This window comes from Triturus cristatus, chromosome 12 (assembly GCF_964204655.1).
Source record: "Triturus cristatus chromosome 12, aTriCri1.1, whole genome shotgun sequence".
Taxonomy (NCBI): Eukaryota; Metazoa; Chordata; class Amphibia; order Caudata; family Salamandridae; genus Triturus; species Triturus cristatus.
Genome location: NC_140595.1, coordinates 603212502 through 603229084, shown reverse-complemented (window position 1 = coordinate 603229084; position 16583 = coordinate 603212502). Strand labels below are relative to the sequence as shown.

The window sequence follows — 16583 nt, the reverse complement described above, 5'->3', positions numbered from 1 at the left end:
CATGAACTGGCGTAGATAGCCAAACCAATGATCTAAAGAGATTACTATGTTAAAGGCTAAAGCTATTGACATTACTAAAAAAAACACCACTGTTAATGTATCAGAATTTCCCTTGGAGCTCAAGCTCTTATTTTATATATGCATAGACTGGACAGTGCAAGAAAACTGCCCATGTAAGGTATGCTTAAGAACAGCAACAAGTAAGAGTTAGAGCAGAGTCTAGCCGAATCATCACAGTAAGAAATGGAAATGAAAGCTGCACAAAAGAACCCTCATACAATCAAGTATATGTGCAAAGTCAGTTTATTACAGTGACATGCATACAGCATAACAAGTGCCACCCCCCTTAAACGGGGACCTGAAATGGTCTTCAGTTTTGATTCTCTGGCAAGAAGTATTTTTTTCATCCATAATTCCATTGCACATTTACAACTAGACACCAGAAAACAAATAAGGTCTTTTCCTCAAATATTTTTTTGCCATGGTTAAGGTCCTGTTGCTAACACAGTAGCAGATAAAGTATTCCCTCACTTATTGTAGGTTGGCATCTCAGAGGCTATTCATCCATGCTGTGCGTAGTCAAAATTTGAACCAAGGACCCAACAGATCACACTTCACCAATCCCAGGATCTGCACATAGTTAAGATTAAAAGGAGGTCATACGAGAAGAGCTTTTATGAGCATTATTGGAACCCTTACAGAAATCATTTATCTCATGTGCCCAAGAAAAAAAAAAGAACCTATGGCATAAAACACTGCTTCCTGCCTTACGTTGTAGGGACTGTGGGGTTGGACTCCACAGATTTATCTGCGTCCTCTCCCACGGATTCTTTCTGATCCTCAAGAGTTAAATTGGGCTCACATGGTAGCACCTGAGCTGCTGTTTCCACTATGTTCTTTTCAGGTGCCACCTCCAAACTTTCCTGAGGGATAGGACTCTGATCTTTTCCAGCTTGCTTGGTGCTCTCCTCAATCAGGACCGTCTCATCTCCTTCCACCACCATACCTTTGGTGTTGGCCTCCGTATGGAACAAGGACTCCTTTTTTGGGAGAATAGAAGCCAGTGCTTCTTGAATCACAGTCACATTGATGGTGCCAAGGTTGCCATGCCGATGCAGCTGAGTGGGTGAAACACCTGTTAGGAACAAGCGAAAACAAACTCAGTTTCTAAAAGTATTAATGAACAGCAAAATCATTCATTAACTGAAAAGAAATGGTAATCTTTCTAGAAAAGCTGTCCAGAGAAAATGAAGAGGTATACAAGAGCAATGTTGACTCGGTTTCATAGAGATGTTAAGTTGATGGTACAGTGTATAACGAATGAAGACAGTAGACAAGACTGAACATACATTAATATAGCAATTGCATAACAAAGTAATGGATGGCAGACTTTGTGCGATGGTGTAGCAGTGAGTGCGGGGGATAGTACAGTAGTGCATTAATGTTAACATCAATATCTCACGTTTAAAGAGGGAATGTGTATTTTTAAAGGCTGGTAAGGGAATAATATTCCTAAGGATGAGCAGCCAAACCTTCTAATAGAGCTGACAGAAATCGAGAAGGCCAATGTGAAGATGTCAGCAACAGGGACTTTTCATAATAGGGCTTTGGTATAGCGGACTGAGTCTCAAAGTTGCGAATGAGCTTCTGATTCATGAGAAGTGTGTCACCATTAGCTCTATGGTGGCCTATGATTGTACATGAGACTATGGATGTTTGGTAAACGAATCAGCTAATTTCTCAAAGCTGCTTGGATTTTCTGATTTCCTTTGTCATTTCTAGGTAACAGCATAGGACATATTTTAGATCAAATATGTCAAAACTTCTCCCTGCCTGTCAGGTTGGCCTTCGAAAGCAGATGGGCCCAGGTATGGGATGATTTGCATGAAAGATCAGACAACTAGCAGGACAAAGGACAGATGAGTTCTTATAATAATAATAATAATCTTATAAAATACGGTGTAACGTGTGTGAACATACAGCTTTCACAATATTGAGCTCTCACAAGATCTTTATTTGGAAGGAATACTTTAATTCAGAACCGTGTACTCTGACCAAGAATGGACACAATCCAGTTTTGGCCAAATGGAGGAAATAGGGCAAAATTACTTAGTCTTGACATGACTTCACAGTTTTCAGTAAACACCAGACATGGAAGCCTTCCTCTCAAAGGTGTGTGATGACCTGGTGGAAAGACAGTTTGTCTCAGCTATATCAGTGCAGTCTGATGCCAAATTTAAATGCTAGTACTTGAGAAATTCTGAAGGCATACCATCAAGCTCAAGAATGGTAATCTTACTTTCAACCTTACAATGAAGCTCTGGCCTTCATGGTAGTTTTGTGTGTGGTCTCTGTCGTATGGATTGGGAAACTTCAAAGGGTGCTTGAGTGCAATAATAATTATTCTGGATTTGGATCCTCGTACTCGGATGTGGACGGTGGGATTTAGAGACATGTGGAAAAGGAAATGTCAGCAAATTAATCAAAAGGGCACTGTGCCCAATTAAATAGGTTCCAGGTGCTTGGATGCAATGTTTGTGCATTTTTGTTGCTTGAATTTGCATTCAAGACAGTTAGTGGATAGCCACATTCTTAAAAAAGCACTGGCAAAGACAATAGGTCTGGAATTAGCTACCAGCCTTATGGCTTTGTCAATGTAAGTTTTGATTTGACATGGTTTTTGTACAACTTTATTTTTGGGGAAGCCACCAGATGCTCATCAATATTAAACAGGCATTTGCAATGCAATAGGTCTTGCATTCAAGAGTTTAAGCTATTGTCATTTACAATGGCAATAGCTCAAACTCTTGTAAATGCGAGACCTATTTTATTATAAAGAAGCGGCCGCCAGGCTGCTTGAAAGTGACTGCACGTAGGAGGAAAGCACGCCCTGCTTGCAGTAGGAGAAACCCATAAAAGAAAAGTGCTTACAGACAGGTGTTCGGGGGAAGGGGGGAAATCGGGGGGGAGGAGGGGGGGGCGAATGAACGGTTACATTCTTGTTGTGTTGCGGAGTCATTGATGAGGAGTCGGGGGCTGGGGCCCTGGATGTGGGCCCCCTCCCCCCCTTTCCGGGGTTGGTTCCCTTATGCCCCCCTCTAACCTATTGTCCCCATAGCCTATCTTGAAATGTAGCTTTTTCCACCTTAACACGCTGTGTCTGGGGAGGAGGCTGGGGAGTCTCTCCCCAGCCTGAGATCATGTAACAGACCACGCCACCCAGAGCTCTGGTTTGCATGTCTTTATTCTTCAGAATGCAACCGTTAACTGAACATACTGAGTCACAAACTTTATTAACCACACCCAGTCACACCAACCAGATTACGTAATACTTGTAAGGAGGCAGCTGAGGACCACTAAAGGCCTCTTAAACACAAAAACAGGACACATCACCCCCTTTGTTAAATAAAAAGTACGAACAAATGTATATAAATATACACATTATCACTCAATGAGTGGTCGAGGTGCTTGCACCGGTCTTCCAGATCTAGTTGTACAAGATAGAGGAAGGTCACCTTTATCCGGCATTTCGGGAGAAGAGTTGGATGCTTGAGCTGGGCATTCACGTGGACTGGCCTCACTCCTGAGGCCTGGAGCTGACTAACATCGCTTCAAGTGCTACGAGTCTCAGGTTATGGATTTTCCAGGTCGTTGAGCAGTGACCATATGTCCTTTGCTCGACACGGCTCTTAGCGGTTCAGCATCAAATAGAGTATCAGTATTGTGCATTTGCTTTTGCTTGACAAGAACTTGGTTCTTTCTCAAAAACCGTGTCTCGAGCACATCACGTTTATTGGCATAGGCTTTCATTTTGCATTTGCGAGAGGTGTCATTGACACAAATCTCATCAGGGTCTATTGACCAACTGGTGGTCCTTTGTGGTATGTTTGTTCCAAGAGCTCTTCCAAACAGCAAGATGGCAGGACTTTATCCTGTCGTAGAATGTGGAGTGGAATGGTGGGCACGGAGGGTTAGGCGTAAAGCTTTCTTTAGGTCAATACCTTCCAGCGCAGCACGCTGAACTACCCTTTTCACAGTACTCATAAATCATGCAACGTCGAAATTTGCCTGTGGCCAGAGAGGTGTACTTTTCTGATGTTTGATGTTCAGACGATTAAGAAAGTATTTGAACTCTCTGCTATTGAAGGGTGGACCGTTATCAGATTTGAGAATGGAGGAAACCTCCAATGTTGTGAAAATGTCATCCAGCCTCATGTGTGGTTGATAAGTCTTCCACTAGAGGAAAACAGGAGTACTCATCAACAACTCCCATGAAATGATGTCCATTATTGAGGGGTCTGGAGAAGTCAATTGCAATTCTCTCCCAGGCTTCCAAGGAAGATCAGACCTGTTCAGTGGGGGCCGAATCATTTTGCCAGACAGACCGCTGCATAGATGACAAGCTTCACGCTCTCTTTCAACTCGTTCATCAAGACGTGGGAACCACAGTCGATCCCAGAGGGCTGTTTTGGTTGGAGCAATGCCACGATGTTCTTTGTGTGCGTGTTCAATGACTTGTTGCCCCAGGCTTTCAGGGATAACTATCCTTGCCCCTCTTAGTATGACACCATAATGTGTAACAGAAGGTTCTTCCTGAATATTCTTGAACTTCTGGTACTCATCATCGGTAAGAGGTCAAGTACGTTTCTTCCATGATTGCATTGTAATGATTTCCTTGAGCTTAAGCATTTCTTTGTTCGTATTAGGAGCTGTCAGAATCAGTTCAATAGAAAAAACAAAACTGCAGGGTCACTTTACTTTACTTTGAAACTGATGTAGGCCTCAGCCACTTTGGACGTTGTACTATGACGCTGTAGCGGCAATTATGAAAAGTAGTTGTGATCTTTCCCCAGTTTGTGCACAATAGTGTAAGTATACTCCTCCAGATGCAACCCCCCACCTCTCAATGAGAGAGGGCATCTTGGCTTTCGGATTTCCGAAAATGGTGAGCAATGCCTGATGATCCGCGACAAGGGTGAAATGCCCTCCGTACAGAAAGACACTACAGCTAAGCTCTCTTTCTCTGGTTGAGAATAAGCATGTTCAGTTTGAGATAGACTCTGCCTAACATAGGCCGCAATGCGTCTGAGCATTGGGCTGTACACTGTGTTGAGCAAGCATCGCTTCCAACCCCACCAGGTTTGCATCCACTACAATCTATGTATGCAATTTCGGATCAAAGTAAGCCATTTCAGTTGCATTTTCAATTGCGTTTTTTATTATCTTGACATGTTGGTCTCATTCAGATGACAATTCAAACGGAACATTTCACTTTGTTCATTTTCTTACAGAGGGACTCACAGTGGCAAAATCACAAATGTACCTGGAGCATGCCGAAGCATGGCCACATCTTCTGGAGGGCAAGTAGACAATGCTTGTACGTTTTCGGGGTCAGGAGTCATTCCCCTTGAAGAGAAAATACGGTGAATGAATTGGTCTGCTTCTGTAAGACTCACACTTCTCTGCATTTAATGAGACCTGCATCAGCAAGCAGATGGCATACTTGGTGAGTGCTTTGTCATGTTCCTTTTGTGTCGCCCCAAACACCAGTATATCATCCGTGTAGTTTAAAGCGTGTATGGCAGGCAGAATTGTTCAACAAATTACATCTTGAAAGATTTCTGCAGCGGACGACACCAAAACAGACTTTTTTTTATCTGAACAAACCAACATGGGTTGAAAATGTAGTAATGTACCTACAGTTCTCTTCCAGTTCAAGTGCTGGTAGCCTTTGTTCAAATCAAGGCGTGAGAAAACGTTGGCGCCATTCAACTGCGTGACCATGTCCGCAACATGGGGACTTGGAGGGCTTTCTCTTTTGATTGCTTTATTGGCCTGGCGCATACCAACACAAATGCACACTAAACCTCCACTGTCTTTTTGGCACCACCACAATGGGTGAAACCTACATGTTGGACGAGTAGAGCGCTTAATGAGGTCATGCTTTAACAGTGTTTCGAGTGGTTTCTCATAGGCTTCCTGTAAGTGAAAAGCAATTTGACGGTGTTGCTATAAAACAGGGCAAATATCTTCATTAATGTAAAGCTGTACCTTCATTGTCTTAAGTTTCCCAAGTCCATGAAATAATGTCGGGAATTGATTCACTATTTCAGAATGGGCATTCAAGTTGTAGTTAACAGAGAACTGTTCCATGTCAGCAGCAGTATCGAAAAGTGATAATCATGCACTCAACGAAGTACCTGGGAAGACATGAATTGGTACTTGCACTGTTTTCTTGTGCCACATGGTCGCCTCAAATGATCCTTTACTCTGCAAAGGCATAGACGCTGCCCAAGTGTATACCTTCACTCTCAACAGTGTACAGTGTGAGACGTGGTTTCGGAGACAGTTTTTTTTGTACTTTTCTGCCCGCGTGAGGTTTATTGGCCCACCACTGTCTATAATAAAGATTGTAGGGCAACCATGCACCTTGAGCATGATTTTAAGACAATGTACAAATGAACCTTGTTGCTTTCTGTGGCAATTCTTTTCAGATGTGGTTTTCCTTGCAAGCGGCTAATCCTACATGCGAACATTTGTCTGTGATGGACATCACCATCGAACATCTATCTTCCTCACTGTCACTTGATGAGGACGTCAATGGATATGGGTATCAAGTAATCCCATGTATTTCTGAAATTGACACCAAATACCGAGTTTAGGAGCAGTGGTTATGTGTAAGTCTCTGAATGTGTTGGTACCTATACTAGCATTTAGAAGAATTTTTTTTAAATGTCTTCTTTCTTATACACTGGCTTACATTCGAAAGGTATAAACGCAAAGAAATCCAAAAGGTAATAACACATGTTCTACTATTCTGTGTTTCCACATATCTCACACTAAAAGTAGTTCCTCACTTGTGTGGGTAGACCTAGTGCCCGAGACAGGAAAGGACCCAAAATGCAGCATGGAAGCATCGCATTTTACAACTATGGACCCTTTTTTTGCAATATGTTTAGCTGTGGATTATGGACTCTAGCTCAGATGGCACCTAGGGAAACCCAGCAAACCTGTACATTTTTTTTAAAAAACAAGACAGCCAGGGGAATCCATCATGGGGTGACTTCCGTGGCCCTCACCAAAGAGGTTTGTAAAGACTTCTTATTCAGAGGCCTTTGCAAACCTCAATTTTTGACAAAAACATATTCCCGGTGAGAAAAACTTCAGGAATCTTCGGGGACCCATCTATTTTCTAATATCCAGCATACCCCTCAAGTCTCCCAATAAAAATGGTGCATCACTTGTGTTGGCAGGCCTAATGCTCCCAACGGGAAAGGAAACAAAAGGCAACATCGACATTACATTTTCTCACTGAAAAATGACCCTTCATGGGTCGAAGCCTACAAAACAGCACATCTGTCTGGTTTGCTAAAGACATCTAGGGGACATTCAGAAACCTGATCTATGAATGCATTCTGCCCGTTGCTTATCATTGGCTTTGTGGGTTGTAACTCACATTTTGTGGCTTTTTATTTGATAGCTTTATTTGCTTTAGGCTGTCCAGCTTGAGTTTGTCCCACCTGTTGTCCCACCCTGGTTTTCACATATTCTTCCACTAACTTGCTTTCTGTAACTGGCCTTTTGATCTTGTCCCTATCTTGACACATTTGCTGTGCATTCAAAGATAGAGGTAAAATGTCAAGCTCTCACCAGGTTGTCTTACCCTGAACACCCTTGCAAACCTCGGCTAAAAACACACATTCTACTCATATGTGCAGGAAGTAGCAATGGAATAAGTTTGGTTGTTAATGCTGTGACCGAATGGGTAATTGCTCTTTCTCCATAGAGCTTGGAAAACCTGCCAATGGCCTTTGTGATTATTATTGTTTTTTGTATCCTGGAGTGTATATGTTCTATCCAGGAAAGTCTGGTATCAGTGACATATCTGTCGAGCTGCTCCATTATTGCTTCCCCAAAGGTTCAGATTATAGATTTTACTTTCTTCCTAAATGTAACCATTTTAGTTTTTGAATGAGTAACTTAAGAGTTGTTTCCATATTATAGGCATTTAGTTTAGACAAGTGATGTTTCAAGCATTTTGAGTATAGTGAAAAGATAACAATGCTATCTGCATAGGCTAAGCGCATAACGCTGGTTGTTTGCCTTCTGTGGCAAACTTTCCAAACCCTCCAGACAAAATGGCAGATCAGAAATGTACAAAGAGAACAATAAAGGTGCTAGAACTCAACCTTGTTTTAAGCCATTAAGGTTGGCTTTTTTGTTGATAGTATGTTAGATGTTCATTTTATCCTGACCCAGGTATCTTTGTGTAGCTCTATTAAACAAGCATTGGCATAGCCAATAGGTCTCGCTTTTGGGACCTTATAAGTGTTTAGCCATGCAACAATTGATGATGTTGCACCAAGGACTCTATGACTCATTCTCAAAAGGATCCTTGCTTTATCACATGGTTACTCGCAGATATTTTACCATGGGCCAAAAGGTTTGATGTGTGATATGGCCGAGGGCCACATTGATGCCAGCGGGTTGGTGTGGGGTCAGGGAGTTGGGGTTGATGTGCAGTAAGGTGAGTGTAAGGGAAGTGTAGCATATACATCTAACGGCTGAATAGAACAATGTGAAAGCAGAAAACCTGGGATTATTCTCAGCTTCCCCACTTTCCGAAATTGTGTGATCCTAGGCAAAATTGCGATGTATGTGAATCTAAAAATTCAAGTAATCATTTAACAGAGCGCTGCACAACGTCTGACGTCAATTCGAAGTGCTGTTAAAACGTTTTATCATTTGACGCAAAATAAAGCTGCACACTTGCAAAAGAACTGGCGGTCACAATGTGATTCCTAATGTATTTAAAATGGTTCAATTCGATTTCATTCTGAATCAAAGGGCTGTGAAAACGTCGCCTGGCTAGCACGTGGGTAAAGCAGAGCGAAAGTAAGATTTTCAAAAGAATAACCAGTTCTGTGAGACTGGATTTTAATGACTAGGGAGATTATTAGTCGGTGTTTTCTGTTCCAACCTACGCCCCAACCGGGTGCCCTGTTGTACCCAAAATGTAAAATGCACTTTTACTTTAAAAGAGGCAGGTCTCTTTTTTAACAAGCAAAAGAAATGCCCAGGTCTTAAACTTTAAATGCACGTTCCCTGAATCTCGATTAAATGACCAAGGTACGCACGGAGTCCGTTCTGAGCATAGCGCATCGTATAAGAATTCAGTTTATTATTTGAACTCTTTTCAGTGCTATTGGTAGCTCACGACCGCCTCAGAGCGCTAGTGGCAGTACAACGCATACATACATTTATTTTATAAAGCAGACATTCCCAACGACCACATATACATGGGGGGTGCGCAGGCGTCCCCTGATAGACAAAAACGTAAATATATACCTGAAAAGCACCAGTCTTCCCCACCTGCCTGGTCCACCGGTGTCCTCACGAGCGCAGCACTCCCAGAACACACTTACGCGCTCCCTGGTGCAAGCCTGGTCACTCCTTTTAACTCCTGGGAGATGCTCTGTGATGGGGCGGCCCCTTTTCTTTTTTACATAACTTAAGCATCAGAGAGATCGGGTTTCGAAGCAGGTAAAAGTGCTTCCCGTCAGTCAGTGCAAAGGGTCAAAGGAGTTCGGCCAGAATGCATGAGCTTGCCTCGACCCTCAGCATTGCAGGACACGTTCCCGGGCCACTGGGTGGACTTGTTCTTTGCTTGTCGTCGTTTAACAACAAATAAACTGGGTTATCCTCGACCTACTTCAGCCTGACTTTAGAAACTCCAAAGTGAGGGAACACCTGCGCGTTGAATCGAAATGCTTATATCATAGAAGTTCGAAGCACGCTCAGTGTTGCCATTTTGCATATGTTGTGTGTAGCCATCCTCAAGCAGTCTCAGAGTTCAAGGAACATCTAACTCCGTGCATTGTGGGACTTGTAGTTTCACTCTTATTAGAAGTAAGGGATTGAAACTACCGGTGCAGTCCTCCTGACTAAAATGGCGAAACTGTCTGGATGCGTCAGTCATGACTTCGTACCACGCCCATCAATGTAGGACGAATGCATACCATAGCGCCCTAACAGATGCAGACGCAATTTTTCCAAAGAATACCTCAAATAAATCTATTTACAGAGTGATTTACGTAACACCTACTGAATGCATATGGAACATTATCTTACAAATTTTATACAGCGCGAGCTCAACCCGAAAGTGTCAGAGCGCTTTACATGTGCACCAGTTACAGTACAGAAATGAACTACGTCGGCTCACAGTCACTGCAGTGGTGATCGAGTTTCACGGGTAGAACCAGCTTGTGGTTCTCGGGCTGTGGTCGAGTCAAACAAGCCTCAGAAGGGAATTCCAGATGACTACCAAGGAGCGTGAGAGGCAGCGGCTAATGGTGGCCTTTAACAACATTACAGACTTCTGTTTGTCACAAACTCCTGGTCACGTCCATCAGTCTCAAAACTGTGCATTTGTCAAATATAACAGCGGTGTGCACTCTGTGAATGTGCCTGATGTGAAACGTGATTGTGTTGTGTAGTACTGTCCCAAATGCATGAGCCCGTCTCAGCTTGATATATGTATAATCGTGTGGATGTGACGTAAGGGCAGAGCTGGTGACTATGATACTGGAGAGCCAGGTTCGAGTCTCTGCGGATGCTGAACAGCTTGTGAGGCTGGGAATATCACTTAATTTATCGTGTCTAAACTAAACATTAAAAGGGGTTTGTCCTTGTGTAATGTAACTGGGGCTCGTGCAAAGCGCTCCGATCCATATAAAACTGCAAAAAACATAAAAGCAGAAAGGTCCGATGTACAAAGAGCCTCTGCAGTCGTGGCGCCAGGGACTGCGGAAGATCTTTGTGAAACGGACCCCTATGTTTTTTACACTGCCTATATTTTGATTTTGTAGGAGGATTTTCCATGAGCACCACTGCCAGGCAGATTCCATTCAGGTTTTGCTGCATGGCAGGATGCGCCACGCTCTCCCGGAAAGGGTCTTTGAGGAGCGGACCCTCCCTGGGCTGGTTCATGTAAAGCAGGCTAGAGCTGGGTTCATAAACTCGGAGGACGCCTGGAAGCAATGCTGGCGGGAGGCTGGCGCGCTGCCGTGTGGCTGCTGAAAGTCTGATGTGAATGATGGCATTGGCATGATAATATCCTTTTAACAATGCATCAACATTCATTCCTGGATAAAATATTACGTAGCCCATCGCCCAGACAACTCCAGGATGGGCACAGCCACCGCGAACAAAGGTTGTGACAAAATTACAAGCACATGTGATTAGGAGTCAAGAGGGCTCATGCAGGTAGCATTTAGACAAAGCACGTACCTTGGTAAACTTTCTTGAGATGCTTCAGGTTGAAGTGGCTGAAGATAGTTTACATTTTCAGAGTTAGATCTCTGTGGCCTTCTAGGTTATCTTTTTAGGCTCTATGCAGAACTTTAAAGCTCTGTATGGTGGCTGTGCACTTTCCACGCTATGGCATAGGCATTAAAGTGAAGAAGCAAAAACAGTGGCCTTTAAACAGGCTTGTCAGTCCTCGGAATGATATTGGTATTTTTGCAGTTACATATTTGTGGAGACCTGACAGCAGGTGAGTACAGGATAAAAAGGTGTTTTAGGACGTGCTGTTTCCGGGCCCCTTTTAAAGTGGAGATTGGCGTAGCCTTGTGTTATTAGTGTTCCAACGCGAGTGGTTTCCCACCAGCATTCATATCAAATTATTTGTGCAATGTTTCATTTGCCGCTGATTTAAATGAAGCGGCGTAACTCAGTTATATGCAGCAGTAGCACAAATCATAGGAAAAGTGAAAAAATGATGAAATGTTTTGAATATTCCGTGGGGAAAAAAAACTTTTAAATCTACAGAGAACAGAATGGAATAAACTACACTGTATTTATGTTCAGATTTCCTGAATGATTGGATGGCTATGCAAGTAAAACCAGCAGGGTCTTGTTACTTCATGTCCATCATTATGCCTAGATGTCAACAGTAGTATTTAAAGGTTAAAAATAATTGTTTTTACTGTGTTTATACTTGTAACTTTCAGTTTTTATTTCAATAAAGGTGTCTGCATTTTTTACGCCAATAATTAAGACAAAGTAGACGAGACGGCAAAAGTGAAAGCAGGGGTGCGCGCGCGACGGTAAACACGCGCAGCAGCGGAAAAAGTGAAAGCTCCAGATGGCGCCTCGGGCGCTGAAAGCTGCGCGTGTGCACACTCGCGTGAACGCAAGCGCTAGGCCGTGTGGCAGCACTTTGAAAACACGTACACTAAATGTCTCTGCCAGACCAGCGCATGCGCTGGATCAGGCGAGACCTAAAAATAGTATACTCATGCTGTGCAGTTGAAATGATGAATGTTGAGCTAATATATATGTTCACGGTCTGTATCCAAACCAATGTATTACATAAAATTAACTGGCTGAAAAATATAGTTATTGTTTTCATGGTTGTATAGAAAGGAATATGCTACTTACCAGTATGCATCTGTTCTTGGCATGTAGAGCTGCAGATCTATACACTGTGCATAGATCGCCATCTGGTGTTGGGCCCGGGTGTTTGCAGTTTGTTTTTTCTCTTGGAAAGTCTTTGGGAGTCACGAGGTCGGTGACTCCTCCTCTGGTTAGTATTACGCATGGGCTTCGGCTCCATCCTCAGATTGTTTTTCGCCAGGAAAAGATGGAGCGTAGTAGTAACAGTAAAGAAACCCATGTGTATTGTATCTAAATAAGATAGACTGGAACGGATACAGGTAGCCGGGGAGGCGGGTGGGCGTGTATAGATCTGCAGCTCTACATGCCAATAACAGATGCATTCTGGTAAGTAGCATATTCCGTTCGAGGCATATGAGCTGCAGATTATACACTGTGCATAGATTATATAGCAGTACCCAACTCTAGCGGCGACCACCGGCATCCGTTGCAGTAGTTTGAAACAGTGTTTTTAGTACAGCTTGGCCCACACTAGCTTGTTGCTTGGTTTGCACATCTACACAGTAATGTTTTGTGAAGGTGTGCGACGTTGACCATGTCGCTGCTTTGCAGATGTCATCTAGTGGTATGTTCCCTAGGAAAGCCATAGATGCCCCTATTTTCCTTGTAGAGTGGGCTTTAGGGGGAACCGATAGCGTTCGTTTTGCTTTATGGTAGCAAATCTGTATGCATTTTACAATCCACCTAGCTATCCCTGATTTGGAAATAGGGTTGCCTTTGTGTGGTGGGGAGAAGGAAACAAATAGCGGTTTGGTTTTTCTGAAAGGTTGTGTTCTCTGGATGTAGTAAAGTAAAGCCCTTTTGACATCCAGTGTGTGTAAGGCTCTTTCCGCAACGGTTTGGGGTTGCGAGAAAAAGACTGGTAATTCTACCGACTGGTTTAGATGGAATGGAGAAATGACTTTGGGTAGAAATTTGGGATTGGTGCGGAGCACAACCTTGTTGTGATGCATCTGAAGAAAAGGTTCTTGTATAGTGAGTGCTTGTATTTCACTAACTCTCCTGAGGGAAGTGATGGCCACTAGAAAAGCTGTTTTCCATGTGAGGAATTGCAGCTCGCACTTATGTAATGGTTCGAAAGGGGGTCCCATTAACCGTGTGAGGACTATATTCAAGTTCCAAATAGGTGAGGGTGGCACTCTGGGTGGAATAACTCTTTTGAGGCCTTCCATAAAGGCTTTGATGGCAGGTACTTTGAAAAGTGAGAGGTGCTGCCTATTCTGTAAGTAGGCAGCAATTGCAGCGAGGTGTAACCGAATGGAGGTATATGCTAGGTTACACCTTTGTAAATGGAGTAAATAACATATAATGTGCTGTATGGATACATTTAAAGGATTGATTGCGTTGTTGTGGCAGTAAACAACAAATCTTTTCAACTTTGCTGCATAGCACGCCCTAGTAGTAGGGCGTCTAGCTTCCCTGATAATGTTCATGCAATCAGGGGGAAGGTTAAGGTATCCAAATTCTAGGACCTCAGGAGCCAGATCGCAAGGTTGAGCTGAGCTGGGTCCGGGTGCCTGATCTCTCCACGGTTCTGGGTTAGGAGGCATGGCGAGAGGCGTAGCTTTTGGAGTGGTACCACTGAGAGTTCCAGCAGTGTGGTGTACCACGGTTGTCTGGCCCATGTTGGAGCTACTAGGATCAGAGTTAGGGAATGCTGCTGTAGCTTTCGCACCACTAATGGAATTAGTGGGAGAGGTGGAAAAACGTATGCAAATTTGTTTGACCAGTTCATCCATATCGCATTGCCGTCGGACAATGGGTGTGGATATCTGGCGGCGAAGCTTGGGCATTTTTTGTTTTCGTGGGTGGCGAATAGGTCTATGTGTGGATGCCCCCACTTCTGAAAGAACAGGTGAAGAACCTGTGGGTGAAGTTCCCACTCGTGGATCTGCTGTGTCTGTCTGCTTAGCAGATCTGCCACGGTGTTTTGTACTCCTGGGACATGTTGGGCTAGGAGAAAAATCTTTTGTGGAATTGCCCATCTCCATATGCTCTGTGCTAAGTGAGAGAGCTGTGGAGAGTGTGTGCCCCCCTGTTTTTGAATGTAGTACATGGCAGTCATGTTGTCTGTGCGAATGAGGACTGCCTTGCCTGAAATCTGCGCCTGGAAGGATTGTAGGGCGAGGAAGATCGCCACTAACTCCAGATGGTTGATGTGGAGTAACTTCTGTTGCGGCGTCCATGTACCCTGTGCTGTGAGATGTAACAGATGAGCTCCCCAGCCGGAGAGCGTTGCATCTGCCGTTGGGATTATTTGTGGGACCGGGTCCAGGAACGGTCAACCTCTGGAAAGATTTGTGGTGTTCCACCACTGCAGAGAACGATGGGTGCGACCGTCTACCAACACCAGATCTGTCAGTTGTCCCTGGGCCTGGTTCCACTGGCGCGCCAAGCACTCTTGGAGTAGACGCATTTAGAGTCTTGCATGGGGCACTATAAAGATGCAAGAGGCCATCATCCCTATGAGCTGCATAAACACTCTTGCTGGGAGAGAGTGTTGATAGGAATTTTTGACGCAGCGCCTGTATTTTTGCAATCCTGGCAGGATTGGGATAGGCTATGGCTTTTGAGGTGTCTATGGTGGCACCGAGATATTGTTTTGTGTGTGATGGTACCAGGTGGGATTTTTGATGGTTCACCGTGAAACCTAGCTGGTGAAGTAGTTGGACTGTAGCGGCAGTATGTTGCACACATTGTTGGTAGGACGTGGCCTTTATCAGCCAATCATCCAGATAGGGGGAAGACGTGAATGTGCTGTCTTCTGAGGCGTGCAGCCACTACTGCTAGGCACTTGGTGAAAACCCTTGGTGCTGTTGTTACCCCAAATGGGAGCACCTTCAACTGGTAGTGTTGTCCGTCTACCACAAACCTGAGGTACTTTCTGTGAGACTGGTGTACTGGGATGTGAAAGTACGTGTCTTTCAAGTCCAGAGTGGTGAGAAAATAGTTCTGTGAAAGAAGTGGAAGAACCTGTTGGAGGGTTACCATGTGAAAATGGTCTGAATGAATGTAGGTGTTTAGAGGTCTGAGATCTAAGATAGGTCGTAGGGTCTCGTCCGTCTTTGGAATTAGAAAGTACAGGGAGTAGACCCCTAAATTTTGTTGAGTTATGGGGACCTGCTCTATTGCTCCTTTTTGCAGGAGGGAGATCACCTCTTGTGTTAGTAGCGCAGTATGTTCTTGCGACATAGGGCGGTGCCTGGGTGGAATGTTGGGGGGTGTAGATATTAATTCTAGGCAATACCCTGACTGAATAATTTGTGTCACCCATCTGTCTGAGGTGATTGTCTCCCAGACGTGAAGGAAATGTTGGGAGTCTGCCTCCGACCGGAGTGGAATGGTCTGGAGCAGGGGTCTCCAACCTTTTCTGTAGTGAGAGCTACTTCTGCTCAAGGATAGTCTTCCCGAGCTACTAGAAAATGTTATACCTGTAAAATAGTGACTACACTATGACCACCCAAAGCAAGATTTTCAGTAGTTACCACCCAAGTATACCAAGTGCGGTTACCAGCAGAAATGCTGGGAAAAAGTTCTTCAATATTAAATGCCTCCCCTTGACTTATGAAGTAACATTCAAATCTTGACATGCCCAGTGGCACAAAGGACATAAGCACAGCAGTACGTCTCCCCAGCTCAGCTTGAATTATCATTCACCAGTTTCGTAAAATGCACATTTTTCTATCTAATACTACTTTCCACTGTGGGCAAACAAACAAAATTTTCCAGAAGAAACCCGATTTGTGAAAACTAAAACTGCCTTTAAAATATCAGTTTTCAGTTTCTGAGAAATGCACACTCAAAACATCAGCTTGTCATTATCATCATGTACTCTCATGTACAAATGCCTCATATGGACAGACTGCTTAGAATTCCCAGGTATTACAGTCATATGCCATGGATGCTCACCATTGGTATAGGAAACAATGGTCCTAGACTTCTGTAAAGCTACAATTCAGTTATGAAAAACATTTATTGGTCAAAGGGCATCCGGTACATATAGAATTAGCATTGCATCATTATTGTACCATCATTTTCTTTACAATGCAAACAAGTATATCTTCAAAAGACACAAAGGCACAAAATATCCCTCCAATACTGACTGTTTTTTATTTAGTTACTTTTAT

At 43.7% G+C, this 16583-nt stretch overlaps 1 protein-coding gene across 1 annotated transcript in view; it reads right to left on the bottom strand.

The window, feature by feature from the left end:
* Window positions 1–285: 285 nt before the first annotated feature.
* Window positions 286–16583, bottom strand: part of COG8 (component of oligomeric golgi complex 8) — a 66857-nt gene continuing 50559 nt past the window's right edge. The window contains exon 5 of the mRNA XM_085638742.1: window positions 286–1135. Coding sequence (XP_085494868.1) covers window positions 768–1135 — 368 coding nt within the window. The 3' untranslated portion in view covers window positions 286–767. The remainder of the gene's footprint in view (window positions 1136–16583) is intronic.